The sequence below is a fragment of the Meriones unguiculatus genome, chromosome 3, assembly GCF_030254825.1.
Source record: "Meriones unguiculatus strain TT.TT164.6M chromosome 3, Bangor_MerUng_6.1, whole genome shotgun sequence".
In the NCBI taxonomy this organism is placed as follows: Eukaryota; Metazoa; Chordata; class Mammalia; order Rodentia; family Muridae; genus Meriones; species Meriones unguiculatus.
Window position 1 is genome coordinate 176,373,684 of NC_083351.1, and position 27,315 is coordinate 176,400,998.

Consider the following 27,315-nt stretch of genomic DNA (forward strand, 5'->3'; position numbering starts at 1 on the left):
GGGTTCTATTGCAATGAAGAGGCACCATGACCACAGCAACTCTTTCTTATAAAGGAGAACATTTAATTGGGGCTGGCTACAGTTTCAGAGGTTTAATCCGATATCATCATGGTGGCAGACACGGTGCTGGAGAAGGAGCTGAGAGTTCTACATCTTGATCTGCAGGCAGCCGCAGGAAACTGTCACACTGGGTGTAGCTTGAGCATATATGACCTGAAAGCCCGCCTCCACAGTGACACACTTCCTCCAACAAGGCCACACCTCCTAATGGTGCCGCTTCCTATGACCAGGACTCTATGGGGGCCGTACCTGTTCAGACCACCCCAGCTAGTGAGCTTTGCATGTAGAAGGCATACAAGCTGTTCATGGCTGGAAGACCGCTGGGACGGAATATAGCTGTGAATCTTGCCCCGTGTGGGCTAGCCTTGGGGTTTCTTCAGTAAGTGCTTTGTTTGAACACACAGCTCTGAAGGTTCAAGTGTTTGCACCAGCTGCCTTAACTAGCATATGGGGACATTTGGAGCTGGCCAAAACTGGGAAGGAAAAGACTCAGAAAATCAACCTTTGTGGAATCTGGGCTGTCGAAGCACAGACTAGAGAACAGTCAGCCGGACTCTTGTACCCATATGCTGCCGACTCCCACCCAGGCCACGCCACAGGTTCTGCCCGTCTGAAGATGCCCCAAACAAATGCCGAAACTTCTCCCCTGCAGTTTGCATTTCTGCATATTAAGATTCGTCACATTGAGATATCTTAATGTGCTGAAACTGCAAGAGCCTACAATGTCAGAGGACCAAAATCCAAACTCATTTGGCTCATTCCTGTCTGAACTTCTGTCTGATCTTACTAGATCATAATAAATTTTAACTCGGCTGTTGACTGTATTCATTCACCTTCTGTTCCTGTGACAAAATTCTGAGGATATCAGTAACAGAATTTGGGGTCGTGTTTCTGGACGTTTCAGCCTGGATGGTGGCCCCGCCCACGCTGGCCTGCCATGACCCAGCATGCCGTGGTAGGGGACGAACGTTGTGGAGGAGACCCTTGCTTTCCATTCCTTGTCTGAGATGGGAAACCCAGACCTTTGAAGTCGCATCAAGTTCTCAGCATCTAATGACCCTGAAGACCATCTGATCATTGCTTGTTTGTTTTCGCTAGTTATTTTGGAAATGATTTCAAAGTAAAAGAAGGGCTACTGGGAAATCAAGATGCCTGACTTGAGTGTTGTTATTCCAGGCTTGGAGACATTGGGATGAGGCTGTCAGATGAATTCGTATGCTTTGAAGAGCTTTGATGACTTTTTAATGAGATTTAAAAGCTGAAAGAGTGGAATTGGGACCATAAAATCCATTACTCTTCACATTATTTCTTTGAAGTGATTTAGTGCATTTGTGTGTTGGAAATGGAGATCTCCTTTGGACTGTATCCTCCTCATTGTTTGCTAATATGTGGTCTGGAAAAGGTTTGGAGCACAAACACTGTTCACTGGCATAATGGCTCCAGCTCTAAGCACGTCAGTTAGAAACACCAGCATTGGGTATGGAAGGCTTCCGACTTGTCATGCTCGGTAAACCCGGGTGAAGGATTTAAAGAGGAGGTCTCAGCTCGGTAGAAAGCACTGAGTGGGAATCTCTAGCTGTGAACTCACATATGGCCTGTGCCTCTGTAACCGGAAAAATCACAGAAACACTTGAACCCTTGTTTGGGGGACTATAATAGAACTCAGTCCTGATGCAGATGCCAGGCAAAGGGCTGAATAGCTTTTTCTGTAGCTCTTGAGACGGGGCATAGTTAATTGGACTTGCTAGGGTCATATGATCTGGTGTAGACAAGGCCTGCAGTCTGAGTCTCTGAGTTCAGTTGTCGTTGTTTTTCCCTGACGCTTTTGTTACATCGGGCAAGATGAATTCTCTGGGCTGGCCTTGTTTCCCCTGTTTATAACATATGAAGGCCTGGCTTTTATCTCACTGCCTCGTTTAAGTATGAAAAGGTTTGAAATAAATAAAATGTACTTTGAATGCAGATACTCAGTTGGGATATTAATGGTAAAGCATTTTTATTTGATCTTATTAATAAGAACCTCATCAAAAGACTTTGATAGTTTGGTGGGTTAGCCGATTTGAGGAAAGTGTTACCAGCAGGTGTCCAGACTTTTGACACTGAGACGTGATAGCACCTACAAGTGTGCTGGGCCACATCCATGTATCATATTATTTCCATCTCCTGGCATACATGGGCATGCTTAGTCATGACCGGTCGTGTTTTAAAAGGCAAATGGAGAAACTTTACGGTTAATTTTCTGATAAAATAAATAGGGCAAAACCGTAAGCACTTGGGGTCCTCTGGGCAGTTACTTTCCCCTCAAGATTATTTCACATGATTCCCGTCAGGTGTAGGTTTCTATCTCCTTCCGTAGTGGAGAAAACCTATCTAATAATGAAGAGAATCTGTTGTCTAAGAAACATCGTGATGCCGAGCTGGACAAGATGCTAAGCTATGGCAGGACAGCTGCCCAGTCAGTTCTCTATGGTGCAGCAGGAGACTATGAACACAGTCTTTCCTTTGGTTGATTTTGGTTTTGTGGTTTTAAGTTGGTTATAGAAGTTTCGTGGTGCAATAAGCAAGCTGGCAAAAGCAGGTACGACCGATTGCATGTGAGGCTGGAGAAGAGATTAACATATGTAAAACACTTCGGAAGGGCTAAGGGTTACAGAGGGCTTTAGCACACTGAAAGGAAATCCAGGATATGGCCTGATGCGTGCGGGTGGCGTCCTGTCCATAGACCTTTACTGGGACAAGCCCTGGGTGAGTGTCTCTGTGTGACATTTGGTGGAAAGGGTCTCTGAAAACAGTATCTCCAAGATATTTTTGCTCTCTCACAGAATGAAGACAAACTCAGAGATGGTGTGTCTCAGAAACTTCAAAAGGTGTAGACCCCCCGACTGAGGCGCAGTTAATTTGATTCGCTTTTTCATAAAGTAAGTATGAATCTATGTGGTGTTGTCTGGTCAGTGTAGGCACGGAGCATTTGTTGAGCTCTCTCCAGCTGTCATTTCTCTCTCCCCAGGATCGGTGTGAGATAGTGCATGAATGTGTCTCTCAAGAACTGTAGGGAATGAATAAAATCATAAACTTAGGCTGGGAAAGTCTTTAAAGATATGATTCACTCTTCTTTTCCATTTCAAGAAATCCCACTGTAGCCTTCCTGGGGGACAGTCATTGTACTGTGGAGACCAGCTAGGACTGAGGGCTGAAAGCAGGTGATTCCAGCCTTACATCATAGCACATGTCTGTAGTCTTACCATGAATGCAAGGTCAGCCTTGGCTACATAGCAGATTTAAGCCAGCCTGGGCAACATGAGACCCTTCCCCCCTAAAATATGTCTTCCTGTATAAACCTTCTTCCCATCTAGTTCTGTTACTGAAATAAATCCCCACGTTCCTTCCTCCAAGAGGTACATTCTGCCACTTCTCGTAAGGAAACAGAAATATCTGTTCACCTCAGATGACATACCAACAGATCAAATGAACTAATTCCACCCAACCCTGCTTGGCAAGGCAGTGAGTTTGTTGGGGTTCTCGTAAGGGGATAGGCTTAGAAAAAAGCTCACAAAAGCTCCAATACTAGCAAACTGCAAATTTGCAGTGCTCTGAAAAAAAAAATTCCTCCAGCCCCCTAATTCTCCATTCTCCCCCATTCCAACTCCCGTCATCCTTCTACAACATCAGCCAGTGTGCACAGGTTCCTGTGTGCACAAAAGTGTGCCCTTCTATCTCTGCGACCATCACCCCCTCCTCGTGTTCCTCCACAGGGGGGAGGCGGTTTAAGGTGGCCACTCCTGAGGTTTTGTCGTCCCATTTCATCTTCATCTGTGTGGTAGGTAGGATCTCACTTCATAGGAACAAAGCTGATGCCCCCAAATTGTCTGGGATCACTGTTAACATGGCCAAAGGTTGGATCACTATCAGAGCATAATAGTTACCACATGACTGACTGAAAGCATGCATGCGTTTTTAATATATCTGTTATTACTTTTTAAAAAAGATTTTATTTATCATGTATACAGTATTCTGTCTGCATGTACACCTGCATGCCAGAAGAGGGCACCGTATCTCATCATAGATGGCTGTGAACCAGCATGCAGTTGCTGGGAATTGAACTCAGGACCTCTGGAAGAGCAGACAATGCTCTTCACCTCTGAGCCGTCTCTCCAGCCCATATATGTGTTATTTCATGCAGTAATGTTTTCTATGATCCCTTTTCTATTGTGTTCATGGTCCTTTGAGTTCAAATACCAGAACATTTTATTAGGCTCATGTAATTGTCCTGGGACTGGGCTGGACAGCACAGTTTGCCTTGACACAGGACAGCCTGCAGTGAGAATGAGGCCAGCTGAGAAGAACTGAGGATCATATCTGCCATCCTAGAGTAAAGGATGCCCTGGCAAATTTTATAGTCAGGTGGAGGAAACATATGAGACACCATTCCCAGAGAGGATACAGACAAAAAAGCGGGCCTCCATTCCAGGAGGTGAAACCTGGGATCGAGGGGTATCTTAGGAAGTGGAGAAGCAGGCATTCCACACCAAGAACGCCAGCATGAGAGATTACTGAGCTGTGGCAGCTTCTGTGGCAGGCCCCTGGGACTTAGGCTGCAGCACTTGTAGGACTCAAGGCTGACTAGGAGGACTAGGGAGAACCAGGGAGGCTCCTGTGAGGTATTACTGGTGACATGGTGCCTAGAGAGTAATTGAGGCCCCGGGAAGGGAAGGTGGCGACTGGACACTCACAGAGGCAAGAAGAGGCCTTGGATGTAGAATTGATCTGCCCTGGCAGCTCCTGTGATTTTTGTTGGTGTCCTAGTGTTTGGATCAAACACTGTGTAAGATCCAAACATTCCTTGTGTGTGAGCCTCTGCTGTCCTACAGGTGGTCTGGATTTTACTAAGTAGCGTTTCTAAACAAAAATGGAATAAGCAGTGCTGCACTTATTTTTGAGAACTTGACCCTCCGGGGATCTGACCCTCACTTCTCATTATGCTTCACCCTCACGGCAGCCAACTGTAACCTTGACCCTCATCCTAATCCCCAGAGGTTTACGTGAGATGAAAAGAAAATTCTTCTTGGATCTCAAAGAAGCATGGACACGAGAGAAGGGGGTTCTCAGAAAACAGTACTGATGAGATAATGTAAAAGGTCTGAGGTCCTTTCAGTGTAAGACATAAAGTGCACTTTGGTTCTGAAGGCATGGCTAAGCAGCAAAGGGCGGGCCACCATCATGTGCCCCGTTAGCTCTGTGTTGTCACATTAAACATGGAGCTCCCTGGCTCTCTTCCGGGCTGCTCTTCACCACTCCTTTTTAAACCATGACGGTTGTTTCTCCTCTTTCAAATACTTTTCACATAGTCACGTACTTAAGATACATAGGGAAGGCCTGGAGAGAAAGGGGAAATCCGTTCAGCGGCCATTTGCTTTCCGAGCAATGGGCAGAGTCCTCCAAGCCTGAGGGATACTTTTATGAAGCAGTGCTCTCACAGAAAGGCTCGCTGTGGGGGTGAGCAACCCTCAGGTGGTAAACAGCTGTGCCACATGGGCTCTGTCTGGAAAGGGCTTCTTCGGGGATTTTGAGGGCAGGATACATAGAGTAAGAGTAGCCAACGCGGCCTTGGAGTTGAGATCCAGCAGAAGTAAACTGAAGGGCTGCCGCAAGCTCACCCCTAAAGCCCTTCGTACATATGTCATCCCTGTGTCCCCAAGCTAAGGAAGGAGCTGTGTAGTCCAGTGTGATTTAAGTTAGAGGTGAAGCCAGAGCCTTTCACGCCCCTTGACCGGTCCTGCTCTTGGGTTTTACCTGTCACCGAGACCCTGCCAAGTGGGTAAGATGAGTGTGTTTGAAGCCGGGCTGAGCTGCTCAAACCCCAAGCGCCAGGGAACAAGAAGGCCCAGGAAGGCGCGCTGGAAGGGTTTCAGCAAGGCTTCTTTCCTTCTCCCCCGCAGCCCCCGTCCTCTGCCAGGGAGCCATGATCACACTAACCGAGCTGAAATGCCTAGCCGACGCGCAGTCATCCTATCACATCCTGAAGCCGTGGTGGGACGTCTTCTGGTATTACATCACCCTCATCATGCTGCTGGTGGCCGTGCTGGCCGGAGCCCTGCAGCTCACCCAGAGCAGGGTGCTCTGCTGCCTTCCGTGCAAGGTGGAATTCGACAGCCACTGCGCCGTGCCCTGGGAGCTGCTGAGGGGCGGTGAGAACGCGTCCTCGGCCCCGGGCCCGCCGCTGCCACTGCCGCTGCGGATCCAGAACGACCTGCACCGGCAGCAGTACTCCTACATCGACGCCGTCTGCTACGAGAAGCAGCTGCACTGGTTCGCCAAGTTCTTCCCCTACCTGGTGCTCCTGCACACGCTCATCTTCGCAGCCTGCAGCAACTTCTGGCTCCACTACCCCAGCACCAGCTCCAGGCTGGAGCACTTCGTGTCCATCCTCCACAAGTGCTTCGACTCCCCGTGGACCACCCGCGCCCTGTCAGAGACGGTGGCCGAGCAGTCCGGGAGGCCCCTGAAACTCTCCAAGTCCAAAACCCTGCTCTCCACCTCAGGGGGTCCCGCCGACGCCGACGCCAGCAAACAGTCCCTGCCCTACCCACAGCCCGGCCTGGAGCCGCCTGGCATAGAGAGCCCGACTTCCAGCGTCCTGGACAAGAAGGAGGGCGAGCAAGCCAAAGCCATCTTTGAGAAGGTGAAGAGGTTCCGCCTCCACGTGGAGCAGAGGGACATCATTTACCGGGTGTACCTGAGGCAGATCATCGTCAAGGTCATTCTGTTCATCCTCATCATAGCCTACGTCCCGTACTTCCTAAGCTATATAACCCTGGAAATCGACTGCTCGATCGACGTGCAGGCGTTCACGGGCTACAAGCGCTACCAGTGCGTCTACTCCTTGGCAGAGATCTTCAAGGTCCTGGCCTCCTTCTATGTCATCTTGGTGATCCTTTACGGCCTCACCTCCTCCTACAGCTTGTGGTGGATGCTCAGGAGCTCCCTCAAGCAGTACTCATTTGAGGCGCTCCGGGAGAAGAGCAACTACAGCGACATCCCCGACGTCAAGAACGACTTTGCCTTCATCCTCCATCTGGCCGACCAGTACGACCCGCTCTACTCCAAGCGCTTCTCCATCTTCCTGTCGGAGGTGAGCGAGAACAAGCTGAAGCAGATCAACCTCAACAACGAGTGGACGGTGGAGAAGCTGAAGAGCAAGCTCGTGAAAAACGCTCAGGACAAGATCGAGCTGCATCTCTTCATGCTCAGCGGCCTTCCGGACAACGTCTTCGAGCTGACCGAGATGGAGGTGCTGAGCCTGGAGCTCATCCCCGAGGTCAAGCTGCCCGCCGCCGTGTCCCAGCTCGTCAACCTCAGGGAGCTCCACGTGTACCACTCATGTCTGGTGGTCGACCATTCCGCCCTGGCCTTCCTGGAGGAGAACCTGAAGATCCTCCGCCTGAAGTTCACCGAGATGGGGAAGATCCCACGCTGGGTGTTCCACCTGAAGAACCTCAGGGAGCTCTACCTGTCAGGCTGTGTCCTCCCCGAGCAGCCCGGCGCCATGCAGCTGGAGGGCTTCCAGGACCTGAAGAACCTGCGGACCCTCCACCTCAAGAGCAGCCTGTCGCGCATCCCCCAGGTGGTGACGGACCTGCTGCCCTCCCTGCAGAAGCTGTCCCTGGACAACGAGGGAAGCAAGCTGGTCGTGCTGAACAACCTGAAGAAGATGGTCAACCTGAAGAGCCTGGAGCTGCTGGGCTGCGACCTGGAGCGCATCCCCCACTCCATCTTCAGCCTGAACAACCTGCACGAGCTGGACCTGAAGGAGAACAACCTGAAGACGGTGGAGGAGATCATCAGCTTCCAGCACCTCCCCAGCCTGTCCTGTTTGAAGCTCTGGCACAACAGCATCGCCTACATCCCGGCACAGATCGGCGCGCTGTCCAACCTGGAGCAGCTGGTCCTGGGGCACAACAACATCGAGAGCCTGCCCTTGCAGCTCTTCCTGTGCACCAAACTGCACTACCTGGATCTAAGCTACAACCACCTGACCTTCATCCCAGAGGAGGTCCAGTACCTGGCCAACCTCCAGTACTTCGCTGTGACCAACAACAACGTGAGTAGCCCCGTCCTTCCTTCCTTTGGCCGGTCCGAGGCTGTGCGAGCCTGCACACCCAGGGGCCTACCTGAGCCTTCTCCCGGCTCAGCCTCTTCCCCTGTGATCTTGGCGAATTACCAAAGCCCTGAGTTGTTATACAAGTTATCACGGGTATTCTGTGAGCAAACAGTGGCTCAGCAAATGTTCTCTTTATTCTCTTTCCCCATTTCCTGCACAAATATCACAGTTAGAGCATTTAAACTCACTAATTAGTGAGTGCGGGGCTGAATTTTGTTTGGGAAGGTCTTGAGGACTGAGGGAGCTTGGTAAGATTTTCATTCTACCAAAGATAGCCCCTTTAAACTGATGGTATTATGAATTATTCATAAATTCTTTTTATAATTCAGTAAGAAAAAAAAATGCTTGCAGATCTGCCTGTGCATCTAAAAAGACAATTCTAAACGGAAGGCCTGGTTGTATGTGATGCCAGAGGCTTCTCGGAGCCTCTTCCCAGCATCCACACTTAAAAATGAACCATAATTTGCAACAGTGAAGGAAAGTGTAACCTCACAGAAACAAGAAAAAGAAAAACTAAAGAGTAGTTTCCTGCTTTAAACCGTGACAGAGGGGGACGACAAAGGAAAAACTCCTTCCAGTCTGATAGCAAAGAATGACTAAAGTGTAAGTGGGAGGGAGAGTGAACCCAAGAGCCTGGGCCTGGCCTCTCCGGCTGAATGAAGAGGGGGTGCTGCTGTTTTCTTCCAGCTCATCCCAGAGCACGCAGTAAGCTGCTGTTGCTGTTTCAGAATACTGAGACTCATGCATAAAAGAAGCGTGCCCACCGCGGTAAATGAGCAGTCCCTCGGGGCGTGAGGTTTCACAGTTACAGCAGGGCTAACGTGGACTAGCAGTATACGTGAGAATTACCGAAGAGCCGGTTAAAGTACATCGTGTAGGACAGCCCTCTGCCAACACATACATGCTCACACACACACACACAGGGGTGGGGGAGGGAGACAGAGAGCATCTGATTAAGTAGAGCCAGCGGAAGACACTCTTGATTGCATCCCTGAAGTCTCTAGAGGAAGCTGATTATGCTGACCTGGTGACCACAAATCTAAAATCTAAAGGTTGAGCAGTAAACTAGCTTGGGTCACATTTTCTCCTTTGTTACAACTAGAGTAAAAAGTGTGACTAATTACCGGGGAAAGCACGGATTCTGTTTGTGATGAATGGGTGGTGGGACGCGCCTTATTTAATGTATAAACCTTTTGCCAGGTAAACTCAGTGAAAGCTTAAGACCACTGGTACTGTCTCTCAAGGGTAGAATTAACATTGTGCTGTCATTTTCAGTCAGGCGGTAGTTGGGTATGGACTCTCCACACTTTGTATGTTTTTTACAAGTTAAAAAAAAAAGTGACAGGTTTTAAACAGCTTTGGGGGCCATGATTAGGCAAATTAAGACTGTTCATACTTCTGATGCCAAGTTTCTTGACTTCTTGGCCATTTCCGAAAGCGCTGTCATGACAGAAGGAGGAGGACGCATTACAGCGTAAGAAAGTCGCAGCTTTCTCCTAGGCCAGGGTGGAATGGAATATCCCGGGTGCCTTGCCTCGGAAACCCGAGCATTGGCCTATGTCCACCCATCCTCAAGGTGAACACGACACCTGTAAACACTTTCCTCAGAGTGTGACGTCAGAGACGGAGGTAGCCAGGGGAAGGGAGCTGCAGGGAGGCGCTTCCCCCGAGATCTCCGCACACCGTGTGTGTGTGTGTGTGTGTGTGTGTGTGTGTGTGTGTGTGTGTGAATAGTAAACTCTGATCGTAGGCCGTGGGCCGCAGAAGACCAGAGCTAGGGTGGCTCAGCTGGCAAAGGTGCTTTCCGGGAGCCCGGCCACCTGAGACTGAGCCCCATCACCTTCGTGGTGGGAGCAGAGAAGAAATGGGTTACAGGTTGTCCTCGGACACCTGTGTGGCTGGAATGCACCCACCGGCATAAACACACACAATCGATGAACAAATCAACAGGCGCAAAAGCGGGAGGGGCGTGAGAAAAGGGTCAGTGGGAGGGAGAAGAGGCAGGAGGATAATGGGAGGACTGTCATCAGTGGGTGTCAGGAATTGTGAAAGAGTGAGTAATTTTTTAAAGCACTGTTCTAAGAAAGAAATGACCCACTGACAGGACAGTGTGGCCTGCTAGCGGTGAGCTGGAGGAAGGCAGGGAGAATATCCTCAGTATCATGGTGTTGAAACATCTGAACGCTTGGTGAACAGGGCAGTCGGGGGAAGGCTTCTCCTCTGGCCACAAAGTCCGTAGGAAGCAGAGAGTGCACTTGACGTGAAGGATGGAGCCGACTTAGGGCCGAAACCGTCCAGATTCATTTTCAGCCAATCAGTGGGATCGGTGTTAAAGAAAGGTGGAGATTCGTATTTGGTGTGGAGATGCAGATATCAAAGTACCATCCAATCTTGAAATTCTCGTGGTCCCATGAGGGAGTCTACAATATTCATGAAAACATAAGCGTTCACAGCGGATGCATCAGTACCCTTTGTAATGTGCCAAAGATCCCGTTTACTAAGAGGATAACAGGCATCTCATCTCGTAGCATCATGGGAAAGTGAAGTCCGCAAAACCCAACCTGGAAACAGGAAGAAAGGAAGGCGACTATGGGGAGAGGCCAGAGCAAGCACAGAGGTGCAGCGCTCACAGCACCCTCTCTTGTCCATGCTGGGCCTGGGTACCGTTCTGGGAACTGCTCCAGCCCTTGCCTCTCAGAGGAGGCTCCTTAGTGTTCCTGTTTTTTTGCGGCAGCTTCAGTTCCACATTTATATATGATGAACACCCGATTCTCGCTTCCAGAATGCCCATTCTCTAGATGCAGGAGACCTAGGGACTAAAGAATCTGGTAGGGTCTGCAAGGACATTCGTCTGCTTCCCACTGAGCCATGAAAAGAGTGTCCCTAAGCCCGGCAGTCCTCCAGGGGACCAGTGTTTGTGGCAGAGCCTCCAGAGCCCCCTGCACAGGAGGGTAATAGGGCTCTCATGGCAAGCATCCGGTGTGTCTTTTTGAGTCACATTTTCATCCCAGGATTCCTCGGTGCCTTTCACGTGTAAATACTCACTTTGCTTCTCCAAGAGGAGAATTGATTTGCCATGTGTTTGGGCAAGATACCTTTTTCTTAGGAGCTTTGGGAAGAGTGACTTGTCCCATGAAACATACGTTGGTGATGAATGTGGTCACGTATGATGCAGTCAGGAAAGGTGCATGTTCAGAGAATTACATACAGTTTCATGGAACTTATTTTGAAAAACGGGATCATAAGTCCTTCGAATTTACACTATCAAGGGTGACCTTGAACTCTTGTAAATAGTTCTGGCTAGAAGTCCTTAAGTGAAGGGGAGGCCTGGCTGTTAAAGCCTCTTCCTAACGTGGGGGCAGGAAAGTTAGGACCCTCTCCTTGGCTCAGGGTCTTCGGAAGTCACAGACACCGCAGATGCAGGCCGTGGAAGAAGACTGGGGATCTAGAGGCACGGGCGGGAGAGAGCTGAGGACCACCACTTCCAGATGAGCACCTAAGGGAAAAATAGGTCCCGTGACACGGTTGGGGGCCACGTGCAGCTGGGATACAGTGGGGGCCAGAGCGCACATCCTCAGTGTAACGGATCTTCTTTGCACAGCGGTGTTCCACCAGAGATGCTCTTGCTCCCTCGGCAGACATCGGCTGAAGATGACTTTGGGTGGTTGAAGCCACAGAGGAGAGTGTCACTGACAGCTGGAGACAAGGAAACCCGGTCAACATCGCCCCATATAGAGCAGCCCCACAGCCAGAAATGTCCCTCCAAAAACACCCGAGGCTGAGTTTTTCCATAGACATAAAGCCGGGAGGGCATGTGGGGTGCCCAGCACGTCATCCCCCATGCGTGAGCATCCTGGCACCATGAAGGCCATTCAGCATATGGTGACTGGGTGCCAGGGAAGCAAGCCCCCCTCTACCCCACTCCCACCCCAGTGTTCAGCACACCTATCCAGACCCAGCCCTGAGGTACAAAGCTGTGGCAGGGATGGCTTTCGGAGCAGCTCCGTCTGTGCCTTTCTCCTCTGCCTGCCCCTGGATATGGAATCCACGCAGGTAGCAGTTCACGTCTGTGCCTGAGAAGAAAGGCAGTAGGCACACGGATTTTCCTTTGCTAATGTCTTGCATACAGTAGCGCAAACAGTAGTGACCAGTACTGATGTTTGTCTTAGCAGTGTCAGCATCAGGCTTGTTTTCACGGGGAAACGGGGCTGAGCAGGGAGGGAACGAGCAGACAAGGGGCGTTTTGAGCGTAATGAGCATTTTCAGTGCAGTTTTGAGTTTGAGTTTACACGAAACGAGTCCTGGAGGAGAACTCTGCCCTTCAGGGCTGGCGCACTGGATTTGCACTGAGCCAGCAGAGGATGCTGAAAGAGCCCCTCGCTGCCTTTCATCCACACACAGCAAAGCCACCTCCTGAACCAGGGAGCTAACGCTTGCACATTGCCCCGAGCCAGTGTGGGTGGGCTTTCCGGCCCCAGGCTGCTGCTCCCTCCCAGGGCTCCGGGGCAGGGATGAGTTGAGGGGATCGCGTGCAGTGAGTCCATTTCATTGCACATGCATACACTGTGCTGGTCGTACATGGGGCGCTCGGGGGAGCCATTCTCAAGCTGACCCAGTTTGCACTTTGTTCACCTCACAGTGCTACATGAATCCTTTCATGGCTGTGAGGGCACAAGAAGACACTCAGACGTGTGTCTGCGAGGAGCTGAAGCATACATGCACACATCACCTTTTCTTTTTTTCTTTCTTTTTTTTTTTTTCATCTGCTTTTGTTGACTACTGAAAATAAATGTTTGGGTTTCATCCTCTGAGAAAAGCAGTTTAGGAAATAGCCCTAGCCTTCTCTCAGGAGGCCCTGTGGGGTTGCTCCTGATTAGCACACTAAGATCTTCATGGGGACTCTGGAGAGTAATTTATTTCTGATCCAGTAGTCAGTAATTACGATTCTCCTGTGTCACTGGCTTGTTTTCTTTACTCTTAGAAACAGTGAACATATACGTACTTTCTCTTTAAGAATCACATCAAGAGTGTTCAGAACCAAATTGTTTGTCCACCCACACTGAGGAGAGCATGGATGTTCACAGAGGCCCTGGCCACTGGCTACCCTTACCCATACTCTCCTTTCTCTGTTTACAAGTTTACAGTCAGCGCGATGTCTTTCCCTGTGGGCCTGCAGGCCTGTTTTTGAAGAACAGGAACTGGAATGTAAACATGAATGAATGTGCTATCAGAGCCGGTCCAAACTGGTTTCTCATGCTTCCTTTCTCCTCGTAGATCGAGATGCTCCCAGACGGGCTGTTCCAGTGCAAGAAGCTCCAGTGTCTACTTCTGGGGAGAAACAGCCTGACAGACCTGTCCCCTCTGGTGGGTGAGCTGTCCAACCTCACGCACCTGGAGCTCATTGGGAACTACCTGGAGACGCTGCCCCCAGAGCTGGAGGGCTGCCAGTCCCTGAAACGGAGCTGTCTGATTGTCGAGGACAGTTTGCTCAATACCCTTCCTCCGCCTGTGACAGAACGCTTACAGACGTGCCTGGATAAGTGTTAACCCTAAGGTCAGGCTCACGGCGACAGCAGCTGTAAAGCCAGGCCCCGGGAAAGGAGAATGGACCTTCCTCAGTTATCAAGATGAAAAACAGCCGCTGATTGCGGCACATCTTAACCAAAATCTTACAGATAACTCATTTCAGGATCTAAATCAAATAGGAAAAAGATGTCAACACTGGAGTTTTGTGAGTAACTGATTTTTAATTATTGAGATGCTACAGACAGTATGTGTTGAAGGTGGATTGAGAGGCGCGCAATTATGGAGACTTTTATCTTCAGGACTGCATTTTTCCTCTATCTTTTCGTCCATTACTTACTTGCACACTTGTTTTCACATGACTTTCTAATTTGATATTTATCACCAAGCCCACGAAGACTCCGCAGTATAAATTTTCTTGATGTATGCTCTCCACTGGCTTTGATTTCTATCCGTTCACTTTTTAAGCAGGGTGCACCGTGTTGGCAGAGTTCCATCTTGGCCTGCTTCTCCTTTCCTTTGTCGTTTTGCTGGAATCTTCATCTGGTTTTCTCTGAACAACAGTGAACATCCCTGGGTTTACCTAGAACAGGAGCCAGGGTTTCTAGGGCACGCGACCCGACTTCCTAAAAGTCGGTATGGTCCCGAAGTATCTTCTTGTCGGCCATCAAAGCCTTTTGTAAATGTTAAGAATTTTATATGAAACACGAAATATTTTGTACTGTAAGGTCTCATTCTATCCCTGTGAGCACGCTTTCTGTACAATGAGCATGTTCTTCTCTGTCGGAACTTACTGATTCTTGGTTTGGGCTCCTTACAACTCTCATGTTTGTATGCATTCTGCTCCAAGGGTCTTTGTACTCTGCAACTAACTCCTTTGGGGTCACAGGGCCTTGTGCTTTGCTCCCCTCGGCCTTTGAGGGATTCCCTGCGAGAGGACAGGGCTGTCGCACCACCTACCTCTCCCTGCCGCTGCGCACGCGTACGGGTACAATCCTCAGCCACTCACGGACTGTGATGGAGGGAGGGCAAGAGCTAGACTGGGAAGGTGACTGGAAACTGCTCTGTAGAAATAGAGGGAGCATTAAATAAAAATGTGGGTCTCCTCCATCCGCGTGGCCTCTCGACGCGACGCCAGCGGGCGCTGTCGCTCAGCCCCTCGCCGAGCCCCCCTAACTGACGCCCACGCGCGCCCGGCATCTCCTGGATACGCCGTGCTCCTCCCGACAGGGAGCCATGTCCGCGGCCCCTCGTTACCATGCAGACTGTTGAATAAATAAAATGGACGGGCTTAGCTTGGGGAAGCGGATGCTGCGTTGTGCTTGTCTCTGATGGGTCTAGACGCGACGAACCCGCCTCTTTTCAGACCTGACTGTCAAGCAATCCATTAACTGCAGCTACAAAACGAAAACAAACAAACAAAAAAACCTGCGAACACTGTGGGGTCAAGAATCTTCTGAAGAGTCTCCTAAGGACAGAACCGCCGTGTGCAGTTTTTCTCTTCATTTGTTCTAGAAAGATGAGAGTGAGTCTTTGAAGCAGATGAAATGCCTGTCCCCTGACCTGCCTCACAGGCCTGATGTTCAGAGAAAAGAATGACACGGAGGACGCCTGAATAAGGTTAGTGACAAAGAATGTACCGAAGGCCCAAAGCTGCCTGATGCACCATGGATGTCGAGGAACCGAGTGAAAACAGTCATCTTAGCAAAGCTCGAGTGAAAACAGTCATCTTAGCAAAGCTCGCCCTGTTAGGATGCTCTCAGGGGGCCAGGCTTGGCTGAGGCAGCCTCCCTGGGACCTCACAGGCAGGTCCTGGTGTAGCCAGGGCTTTATTTTCACTTCTTTAATAATGGTGAGGTGATGGTTAATGTTCTCCAGTAGAATCATCATGTAGTCCAATTCCAATGTTGACTGGAACTATCTGAGGTTTTTGAACATAAACCTTGCATGTGAGAGGGGTTTCAATATTATCAGCCATACTTCATATGAAATGAAAGACCCCACCCTCTTCTATAAGGAAAATTTCAAAAGTTGAGATTTTCCACCCTTCACCTGACAAAAGAGAAAGCCCCCGTGCCTTGTTTCCAAGTTAGCTAACTCTTCCTACCTCCTCGAAGCATTCCCTGGAAGGACCCATCACGAGGTCTGAGCCGTTGTCACTGGCGGAAACCATACTGCACTGCTCTTGATACCACAGCTTTGAAATCTCTTTTGTATTGATCCCTCATGCAGCAATGCTGAGGCAGCTTTTAAAGCTAACACTAAGACAATGACTGACACACTACCGCCTGACACACAGGGCTGTGGGGTAGCACCGGCTTCACAAACCTGAGTGTCCACCTACCTGGAGAAAATGAGATCTTCCAAATTATCATGATACGAATTTTCCAAAAACCAAATGTGAAGGATCAAAAATACTACAGTAATATGGGTTCAGTTGCTTGCACACACAAATACAGAGCATGCATATGCTTCGTACCTGCAAATTTCAGTTTTCAGTTTCTTTAATCCATTACTTTTAATCATGAAGTATTCCGTTTCCTTAGTTCTGGGATTTAAGATAAAAGCAAACAGTCTAGTTTGAGAAGGCGCTTGTGTTTCTGCAAAGGTACAGCCATTCCCTCACCTACGTCAGGGTGGGTTTCTGCAGCACAGCGACACTGCACTTTCTTTTCCGTCTCCTGTGTATCAGCATATGTGTTACTGTTAAACAGACTGGCTCAGGGTACGCGAAATCCTTGGGGTCTTGGTGAGGCGGCAAGCTCTGATTTGTGTGCTGCAGTGCGCTAACGAAGTTTATGACATTGTTCTTTGGTCATGAAGTGGCTCTGCTCATGTTTTATAATTCAGATGCCTTGTTTAACTAAAACAGCGCATCATAGTGATAGGTTCATTGAAACAGCCAAACACTTACTCTGTGCACTTGACCTTATTTCTTTATGACGTAACACTGGTCCATCCAGATGCGGCGTCCTCGTCCTCACCCACCTTGTGAATCTGACAGGCACTGTAGGTGGTGGCCTGCTGTGCTACAGCATCTGCAGTGACCCCTGGGTGAGGGCAGTCCTTCATCCCCATTATAACGCCCCAGCTTCTGGTCCCTGCTTCCATTAACTGCACGTTGCCCTAGAATCTATGTAAGTTCCGGAAAGTAAACAAGACTAAACAGAGGGAGAAAAGAAGATTTCTTTTGCATCCTGAAGGAAATACACACACACATCTATATTATATTTATACACACAGGGCAAACCCTGCTGCAGTTGTCCTGGCTGATAGTGTCCCTCGTCTGTACCATCTCATGTCTGGGAGAGCTGCGGGATGGTTTCCTTCCTGTCTCTTGTCCACAGCATCTACGTCCAGTGACATCGTCTGCTATGTACCTTTCACAGTGGACGTCATGACTGCATTCTCTTCAGCTTCTAAAACTATGAACAACTTCATCAACACGGGAGTATTAACACAGATTAAATGAGCCAAAGTACTGAGTTGCGGTGGCTTCGGATTGAAGTTTGTTTCCTGTTGAAGTTTTGAATTTCACACAGAATAAACCGCCGCTGAGAAAAACAAGCATGAATGCCTCCTGCATGCTCACTCCTTCTAGCAGACATGGTGCAATTTTAAAAACGCAGAGTGTGTAGCGGCGGAGTGGATGTGTCTGCGCTCACGTCTGCTGTGCCATGTTCACGTGGACAGTAAGACTTAAAACTCCTAAGTAAAAGGATGGGCCGATCTTGGGTGGAGACACTTTGCTGTTTAATCTTTCCCATATCTCTGGAAATGTATATCTGGAATGAATTACTAGAAAATGCAAAATTATGTTCAGTGCTTTTGGCCCCTGGATTGAAATCCCTAACCTTCAGTAGATTTGGGTAAAATTTGCTGTTTTTAAAGTATGTTTTGTGTAAAAAAACAATGAGATTTTTATAATAAATGGCAAATAAGATGAATCCCTAGAAAGGGACTGGCCTGGGTTGTTGCCTTGTTCTTTCTGTTCAGCTTCCAACAGCATCTGCCATCTCTCACATCTCACGCAGTTGTACTGCTGGTCAGTAACGTGATGTATTTTTATGTTTGCAGGTAAATCTCAGTCTTTGGGTTTTCCTAATTTGCAGTAATGGCCACAGAATCGCAAGCATTGGACTGAGGGTGGATTGGTGCTGCCGTGCACGGGGACTGGGAGAAGGAGCAGTCTGTGCCAAGTCTACGGTGCCTTTTCAAAGCAGTCTGCTCCCACCTTTCCTCAGGAAGCCTCAGGGTTAGATGCTCAAGACCCAGCTCTGCCCCTCCATGCTTGCTGCCGGCACCTGTTCCTTCATGTGCTTTTTCCACCAACGTTTCTGAACACTGTACAGATAAGTGAAATCTAAGTAACTGCAAAACAGTTCTCGGCAGTCTTAGTGAAGGGAGGGGAGCTGGAATTACTAGACGAAGTATGTGATAATTTGATGTTTGGAATCAAAAACTTTAAAGATGTATTATGTGTGCAGTGTTCTGCCTACATGTATGTCTTCATTCAAGCCTGCGCTGGGACCTTCTACCAGTTCATCCTCGTTAGGCATGATTGTGGCAGAGGACTCGGCACACATCGCTCTAGACTCTCTTCCTCCTCCTCCTTCGAACCCCAAACTTGCCAGGTCACCTCCGTTTCCTCACTATCTTTTCACTCTTCCCTCCAGCTCTCTGCCTGTCCCACGTTCTAAACCCTCCCAGAAATTTCTCTTCCGGAAGTTGCCAGGTGAAAGCGGGGTCTCAGACTCAGCCTCCCGAGCACAGGTAGCTGTGCAGTATGCACAGTTATCTTGGCCAGCCTCCTCACCCAGGGAGGGGGGACTCAACACCACATGAGTGAAACACCTGCGAGGTTCCGAAGCAGCCCAAGCTGGAGAGCAGCTGTTTGGGGTCTAAGCTCTCTCCCTGCTGTGGTCCTCAAGCCAAGTTTCCTGTTCACTTTCATTTCCCCTTGCCTTGGCTTCACCCAGACTCAATTACTTCATCCCACGAGAGGTGTGCAAAGGATGCTCCACGCAGGGCCTCCTAAGTGAGGCGTGCAAGGGATGTTCCATGTGAGGCCTCCCAGGTGAGGTGTGCGGAGGACGCCTATGCGGGGCCTCAGCACCCACTGCTGGTCAGCCTCACCCATCCCTGGATCCCATCTCCAAGGGTGCTAAGTGAATACTAGTGCAAAGAGGACACTGCTTTGTGCTCAGCAAAGTCCCTAAGTTCAACATTCTCTCTTCCCAGAAGGTAGGTTTGTTTTTGTTTTTGCCACATTTTGAAATCTGAAAGGACAGGATTTACTCAGCTTGTTGAATGGGATCAGAGCCAGTGTCCCCTTTCAACTGCTAAGGAGCTGCCGTTGAAAGCTGGAGTTAACAGCCTCCGCATTCCCAGTGATTCTAATGACGTTTAGCCCTTCTGCAGATTAGCAACCCTAGGCCCCTGTCCAACTGTACTAAGGTCTAACTCGGCTTGGCCTGACACATGGCCACAGCTACTTCTCAACAGGAATTAGCAAGCAACTAATTAGAGGGTGATGTCGCTCTTGGAATGCCTGGCAGGTGTTACAGAGCGGAAGGAAGGCCTCCCTCCCGCAGTTACCCAACTGCACCACTAGGGGGCATCAGGCCACCTGCGCAAAAGGAGTTGCTTGCCCATCTTTCTGCTCAAATGGTTTGGCCTGGCCCAGCCATGCTATGGCCTGATGCATAGACTATGAAAGACAGCAGCTGCCTCTTGCTTCCCAAGTCGGTCAAGCTAGCTTTCCACAGCGTACTGTGCCTTTCTTGCTCTGTGCAACAGAGAGCTCTGTGGTCCCTTCCATTTCCATATCCTAGTTTCTGTCCTCTGAGCCAGCGGCTCACTCTCGAATCTAACTCTGCAGCTATACAACTTGCCAGCGAGAAAGCACCGTGGAGAGATTTCTGAGAAAAGGTCAATGGTTTGAAGGAGCCGGCGACCCTGCTTCTGCTGTGCTCGCAGGCTCTAGGGAGCCCAGGAGCACACAGTTAGTCCACGCCTCCTGTCTGGGAGAGCCCAGCCACCTTTGTTGCCTGCCTCGCCAGGTCCAGCATGTTCCTTAACAGCCTGCACCCCTTTGGGTCACAAACCCACAGGGCATTGCTGACTTTAGATGCCTGTTCTCATTTCACACATACGCAGCCCAGCTCCCAAAGACATCGTCAGTGGGCGCGCCTCCCACGGGCTTCATGGACGTCATTGGTGCTTACAGCATGAGCAGGCAGGGACTCCATTTTATAGGTGAAACGTAGGTTCAGGCAACTTGACTACCAAATAGGATCATAGACTACACAGAAAGTCAGCAGGGCAGCTAGGTTTAAGCCAGACACCAAAACTTGCACCAAATCTTTATTCTTTGTATAACTTCGTATGTCTAAGAAGTTTGGGGGTTTTGACTGTTAGAATGCCCTTTCTAATTTGAGCACTCTGAGTGAATATTCTGGAAAATACTCGGTATGCAAGCACATGCCAGGACACACGACGCAGCTTTAAACACAATTCGGTACAGATACATCATCCACACGACTGCTTTTGAACTGCATTCCGTCGCCTAACCTAAGCGGCACACACCCGCTCTCACTGAAAGCATGGCGAGCCCCACGGGGCGATGCGGCCTGGGACCTCTGTCTACTTAAGAGCTGCTAACACTGTCGTCTTGCCTCCAGTTGCTGAGGAAGCTCCCAGTTTGCGTTTTTTTTTTTTTTTTTTTTTTTTTTTTTACTGGCAACGAACTTACAGATTTAGACCCTGCAAGCTCTGCTCTATTACAGGGAAATGCTGGCAGGTGTAGCTGTGGGCTTAGCTCTTCCGAGCCTGGGGAGGAGCTGCTCGGAGCTTATCGAGTTCATTCTGTGTTCCGGATTAGATCTATGGCCCGGGCTTTGCCTGTGCTGACTGCACTGCAGAGCACAGAGAGAGTTGGACCCAAGCTCTCCCCGTCGCAGCTGGGCCATCCTGGCGCTCCTGGTCCCCCCCCAGGTTCTTCAGATTGCTTGAGGCCTATAGCATGTGAGGCCACCACACAGCTGCCCACACCGATGGCTCACACCAGGGGTCTGCCGCTCTCAGGGGCCCTGAGATGAGCTGAGATCTGCTAACGAGAAGGTGACTTACTTACATGCTTCAGTCATACAAACTGTTTTCCTCCTAGAAGATTAGAAAGGCAGCCCTTTCCCTTCGTCCCCTCTTCAGGCAAAGATGCGTGTCTGAGGGGATTTTAGGTTTGTGCGGAGCTGGAAATGAGCTAAACGGCCTGGGCTTTGTAGCAGATAATCGGAATGAGCCAGCATCGGGACACACCTGGAGAAAAGCAACGTGCTTCCCGAGTGACACATGGCTCGGGGGATCTGGCTGTGTGAGGATGGTGAGGGGCAGAAGAGGTGCTCACGCCCTCTGTGCGCTCAGCATCCCATCATTTCCACTGTGCCGTGTCCCTGTGCTGGGGGGGGCGTCTGCCTGACCCCGAAAGCTGGTGGGCCTGCTGCCGTGTTGGTGTGGGGTGCGACTGAGTAATCTTCATGTCACTCATTTCTTTTTTGGCCTTAGAAATGATTCACTTTCATGACACACGAACAAAACACCGCAGTGTAGGACTTGGAGCGCCGTGAGCTCGGGAGCGTAGGATCGTCTTACGAGGCTGCCCTGCAGGCATCCTTCCGGGAGCCAGGCCCACAGTGAAGAGAGGCTGCTTAGGCCATGACGGGCTGGCACGATGCTGACCTGGCAGTTCGCAGAAGTCCTGAGCTTGCGCAGGTAAACAGGCGGCCTTAGCACAGCCCTGCCCTGCACGGAAAATACTTGGTATCTTGCCACTGAGGACACCAGCCTGATGACCCCTGAGTTTGACCCCTGAGGCCCATGTGAAGGTAGAAGGAGAGAACCAGCTCCAGGAAGTTGTCTTCCAACCTCCACACGCAAGCTGTGGCAAGCATGCCCCCTCCACCCACACACTACACATACATGAATACCTACACATAAGGTTCCCGAGGAACCCTTCATAGGTTGCCACCCTGACTCCCAATGCTGTGAGACGGTCTTCTGGGCCTGGTCATTCTTCCTCAGTGAGGATGTCAAACATGCCCACACAGTCCAGGGTAATTTCTCTGGGCTCCCTGCAAGTTTCTATTCATCTGAATCGTCCACTTGAGCGACGGCCGGGTTCCCACTTGCTCTCCATGGTGGGCGCAGGCCTGAACGTCACCAGAGTACCAGCCTGGCGCGAGAAGATTGTGCCATTGCTTCCTGCCGCTGCCCAGCTGTCAGTCACACACATTTCTGATGCTCTGGTCTCGGGCTAGAACTCAGGGTAGAACATGTCCGAAAGCATCTAGGTCCAGAACTCAGCAACATCCTGTTGCCTTGGGTTTTTTTAAAAAAATCCAATCTGTGTGATGAGTCCTGTGACTTGGCTTGTGTTTGGACTGATCTGCCTGATGCCATTTCTCCTCGACATTCAGAACAAGATACAATCTTTTCTGAGTCAGCTACAGGGAGTGGACTTTTCCAAGTGTAAAGAAACATCTGTCCTCCATCTGCCGGGACTGGAAACCAGGACTTTAAATTGAGTTCTGTGTAGGACACTAATGCCTGTAAAGGGCAAGAGAGCCTTTTTTGGGGGGTGTGTTTGGGGAGACTAAACCCCTGATAAATGTCAAATAGCGTCTTTCCATCTTGCATGTCATCTTTCCAAAGGACACCCCCGAAGGTCACTCTAATGAGAACATAAGCTCCATACCCAGCCAAACACTTGTGAAATGTCTAATGTGCCATCTGTGTAGTGATAGTTATTTAACCATAATTCTTGGATAGGTAAAACAGAAAATACTGGCACCTCCCTTAAAAGATAACATTCTCTAGAAGGCCACACGAAGGACTCTCCGCTTCTCTCGATGTCTCTGCTGATGATGTGAGAGGCAGAGGGCCAGGTCTCTGGTGTAAGCCTACGAACACAAGATTGGTGCTCAGAAGCCTGGGGTGTACTCCCTGATGCCGCCAATGAGTGTGGGATGCTGGGAGAGCCACGTGCCTCCCCATTCAGCTGGAAAACAAGGAAATGAGGCCAATCTCCCAGATAAGGGAGATGGGTGAATTCCCTTGGCCAGTGCTAAACTCTGTGAATACGTTCTGTCCTTTCTGTTAGGAACCAGGCATTTGTGTCCCCTGGAAATTTCTATGTTGAAATTCTAACCCAGGTGTGAGGTGCTGGAAGACAGGGCTTTGGAAGGGGTTAGGTAAGCTTGGAGGAGTCACAGGAAGGAGTGTGTTGCTTGAAATTAGTGCCCCAATGACCAATGACTAACAGCCCTCTCCATCAGGTAATGGTAAAAGAGAAGACTGCTGTCCAGGAGGCAAGAAGGACTGAGTTTGCTAGGATCCTTGTGCTTGTATTCATCAGCCTCTGAAGAGGTCAGAAACTAGAGTCTGTTCTTTGAGCCTCCTAGTCACAGCCCTCCTTAAGACACAAAAACTGACCGAGACAGATACACCCTCACTGAAAAACACAGCCGAGTCTCTTACTCAAAAGTTCTCATTTCCTGTAAGTGTTGCGAGGAGCTCAGCTGACCGAGACTGATTTCCACCGGGTCACAGCAGGCGGCACGCTGAGGGAATGAGGAGCAGCTGAGCAGCTGCCTGCCCAGCTGGGCTCTGTCATCTGTGAGCTCACAGCCTCCGTGGACCTCTCAAGTGCGTGCAGCTCACAAGCCGGCGCATCTGCAGAGTGTGGGTCTCCTGGAGCCGGGTTCGAGGCCACAGAGGCTGGTTTCCTCACTCATCCTCCTTCCAAGAGCATCCAACCAGGACTCAAATAGGCTTCAAAATGGGCAAGAATGATAACTACCTTCCAAGGCAGCTCAGAAACTAAGAGAACTTTACTGGAAATTGTTGTTCTCTTTTGCGACCCACTGTGCTCACCAGCTTCCCCTTCCTTTCCTCGACTCTTTGTATACCTTAGAGAAACAGGAGGCGCGGTTCAGGAAGGTACACCCTCCAAGGCACAGTGCAAGGCCCACTTCTCATTAGACCCCAAATTTTAGTAATCCATTCCAGTATGACTTAATTGATGAGGCAACACTGAATAATGTTTTGACTTTTCATTGAACTACATCATATATTGGTAAAATAAAAATAAATTTTATTATTTTTGCCCGTTAGAATTGCAGACACTAGAAAACTTGGAGTCACCCTGGCTCTGTAACAGTCCTCCTGAGCATCCTCTACCTTGGCCAACTACTTAATTCCCAGGACCCTAGGAACACACAAATGTGACTCCATACAAGTCACGTTCATCGCTTATGTAGCGACTGGGGATGCAAAGCCCAACAACACAGAGGTCCTGTTTAGGAAAGGAAAGGAAGGTAGGCCCCACAAAGCCTGGGAACAGGGCATGGGCCACCCTGGAACACTGAGAGTTTCTGCCGAGCAACTCACCTCTGACCTTCAGAGCCTCCTCCATTGGGGTTCCAGAGGTTCCCCAAACTATGATCTTCTCTATGCCTTCAGTCAAGAGTGTCCACCATCTATCTGTAGTAATAATAATATAATAATATAAATAATACGTTATTAATATGTAATGCAGTATTTGGATATGTACATAATAGATTTTGGGTGTTTTGTTTGAGACAAGGCCTCCCTATGTAGCCCTGACTTGGAACTCATTTGTAGACCAGGCTGGCTTCAAACACCAAGAGATCCACCTGCTTCTGCTCCCTAAGTCCTGGAATTAGAGTCATGTCCACCACACCCAGCCGCTTCTTACATTGTACATCCAGCACCATGGCTTTCCTTTATCTTTAAATGTGTAATGCTTAGGAAGCCCTTTAAATATCAGACCTCGCAGCAGGCAGGCCACAGCTGTGTGCTAAAGAAGTCAAAAGCTGATCTGGCCTTCCTCTGCTCCCCCCCTCTCCCTGGCCTCATCGGCTGCGATTGTCCTTGTCTTAAAGACAAAAGCAGCAGTTTTGTGAGGATTGTAGTTGCGGAGTTTTGTTTGATGGACAGTGCTGTGACTCTGAAGATGATTTCCCCAAGTGAAGGGCTCAGATGCAAACTTCTCCAGCCCTCTTCTGGCATCTTTTTCCTCCCTTATTCCCCACAACGTGGGCTACAAACACTAGACCTTTTCTTCCCCAAAGGGAGCCATAGCAATTGGTTTTTTTTTTTGTTTTTTTTTTTTTTTTTTCAAAAAGTTACTGTGAAGCCTGAAACTCTCACCCTAATTTCACCCTCTCCCTTTTGCCCTTAAGGGATGGACATTTTTTAAAAAGTGTCTGCTTTACCTGGGTTTGTTATAGGGCATGCACTGTGGTTCCAGAAAAGATCCTGCCACACACCTGGAGGTGATGGGAACTTTGCGGGGTCTGTACGAGCTGACAGACTTCACTGGAACACAGGCCTTCCCCCGCTGAATCTAGATAACGCCGCTTGTATGTAACCCATTGTTGATGATGCCATTGGGTCAGAGCCAGGAGCCGGCAGTTCTAGCAAACAGGTTAGCCACCATCTTCAGTGCAGCAAGAGACACAACCGTGAAAAGCAGAAGAAAGAGATGCATTCATTGTGGCCACACTGGCAAAGGAACAAGGGGTTCAGTGACATCACCCCCAACTCCCTCCTTGGGATCCCAATCCGAGGTTTGGGCTTAAATGGAGTGAAAGTAGCATGCATAGCTTGCCAGTCCTGATCACTGATGGAGGACTGGCTTAGTCCCAGTTCCTCATGCACGATGACAAGTTGGCTGAAGCGTACAAAAATCTGTTTCCAGGCTCCCCACCCTGGCTGACACCGGGACCCCAGGCTTCTCTCCCAGAATGAGATTTCAAGGGAAATGCCTGTTCCTGGAGTCCATTGTTGCACTAGTCTGACAGCCAAAGGGAGGGCACGGGTCTCCTTAGAGTATCTTCACTCAAGGACGTTGCACCCCTATAACTGTCTGGGCTTCAAACCTGCGCATGAAACAGCCGTCACCCTAAGTCTTAGGGTGAACAGCAGAGGGTCCGCCACCGCTCCTTCCTGTGTGGAAACATTTCATTTCATCCACTTGGATTCTTTTTTGTTTTTATTTATGTGTTGTGGGGTTTTCCAGCATGTGCATTTGTGTACCATGCCAATGCCAGGTGCCCAGGGATTAGAACATGGGCCTGATGATCCCTGTGGCCTGGTCATTCCACTCTCCAGCTGCTTCAGGAAGGCAGAGTTGGTCCCTGGCAGGAGGTGGCAGGCTAATGTGTCACAATGAGGCACCTACCAGGGTCCAAACGAAGGCCCTGCTGGAACAGAACTGAGCTGGAAGGGAAACAGCACTTCCGGCATGGTTGCTGAGATCCGGGGAAGGGCCTCGTGCGTTCTAAGACTGGCGTTCACGTCTGCTTCCAGCTGTAATTTTCTGGGATGATGAAAGTACCATGTGTGTCTAGGTTCCCATACAAATTGGAAAGCTAAAAATGCCAGATGACTGCAACAGATTTCTGCTTGTTTCCACAGGAAAACAACCGCCAGGGACCCCCGGGAAATGATGGGAAAGTAGGTTCTCTGGTTAATGCCTTCTGTCTGCAAGCAGACGGTCGGTCCACAGCTGCTCACCATTTCACCCCGCTGGGGGTCAGAGGGCGCATGAACAGTGTCCTGGGTGGGTCAGGGCGCATGTGTACCAGTTTGCCTGGGGTCAGAGGGCACATGGCTGTGAGTATATTTTTGCATCTTGTTGGCTACCTACCACGAGACAAAGCTAACTCAGGGATGAGGAGACTGTTTTATAAACCCAGCCAGGTAGGGCGTGGGTGACTGCACCCACGATACTTCTAAGATGCTCCACAATTACAGTAGAATTTGTGGTGGGTATGGCAGAGTTTGTCAGCCATGGCGGTAGAGCTCACGGCGGCAGGGCGGGGCTGCAACGCATTTCTCCGTAGTTTCGGACACAGAGTAATGCCAACACCCAAATGGCTCTTTTGTTTTTCTCTCTCCCTTTCTTCTTTCCTTCCTCTGGGGTGAGTTTTGCATCGTCAGTTGGACCTCAGTGGAAACACCCCGAGCCTGGCCCAGAGGTGGATCCCTAAGTTATCCCACCAGATAACTCCCACACCCCTAGAACTTGTGGGGGGGGGAAATGACTTTCCTTTTCCTACATATGCCACGACTCGGGTGTGTAGGAGTGAGTCCCAGAACAGAACTGCATGAATCTCAAAGAAGAAACTTTGAACTTTTAAACAAGTTTGAGACGGCTGTAGATTGTGGGGATCTTTAAAGTTGGGCTAAATGCATTTTGCGTTATGGTACGACTATAAGCCTATGGGGTCCAGGAAGTGGAATGTGGTGGTGTGAATAAAAATGGCCCCCATAGGCCCCCAGTGAGTGGCACTATTAGGAGGCGTGGCCTTGTGGGAGTAAGTGTAACTTTGTTGAAGGAGGCTGTCAGCAGGCTTTTCGGTCTCAGAAGCTCTAGCCAGGCCTGGTGGCTCATTGTCTCTTCCTGCTGCGTGCAGATACAGAACCTGCTAACTCTCCAGCACGGTGTCTGCCTGGATACCGCCACGCTTCCTGCTGTGCCAACAATGGAC

At 49.7% G+C, this 27,315-nt stretch overlaps 1 protein-coding gene across 5 annotated transcripts in view; it reads left to right on the top strand.

The window, feature by feature from the left end:
- Lrrc8b (leucine rich repeat containing 8 VRAC subunit B) overlaps positions 1-17,698 on the top strand; it is a 59,169-nt gene extending 41,471 nt beyond the window's left edge. For all 5 annotated transcript variants that reach the window (XM_021647452.2, XM_021647455.2, XM_060381073.1 and 2 more), the window contains 3 exons: positions 2,883-2,978; positions 5,997-8,158; positions 13,493-17,698. In XM_021647452.2, the coding sequence (XP_021503127.1) occupies positions 6,020-8,158; positions 13,493-13,765 (2,412 nt within the window). In that variant the 5' untranslated portion in view covers positions 2,883-2,978; positions 5,997-6,019 and the 3' untranslated portion in view covers positions 13,766-17,698. The remainder of the gene's footprint in view (positions 1-2,882; positions 2,979-5,996; positions 8,159-13,492) is intronic.
- Positions 17,699-27,315: the final 9,617 nt, after the last annotated feature.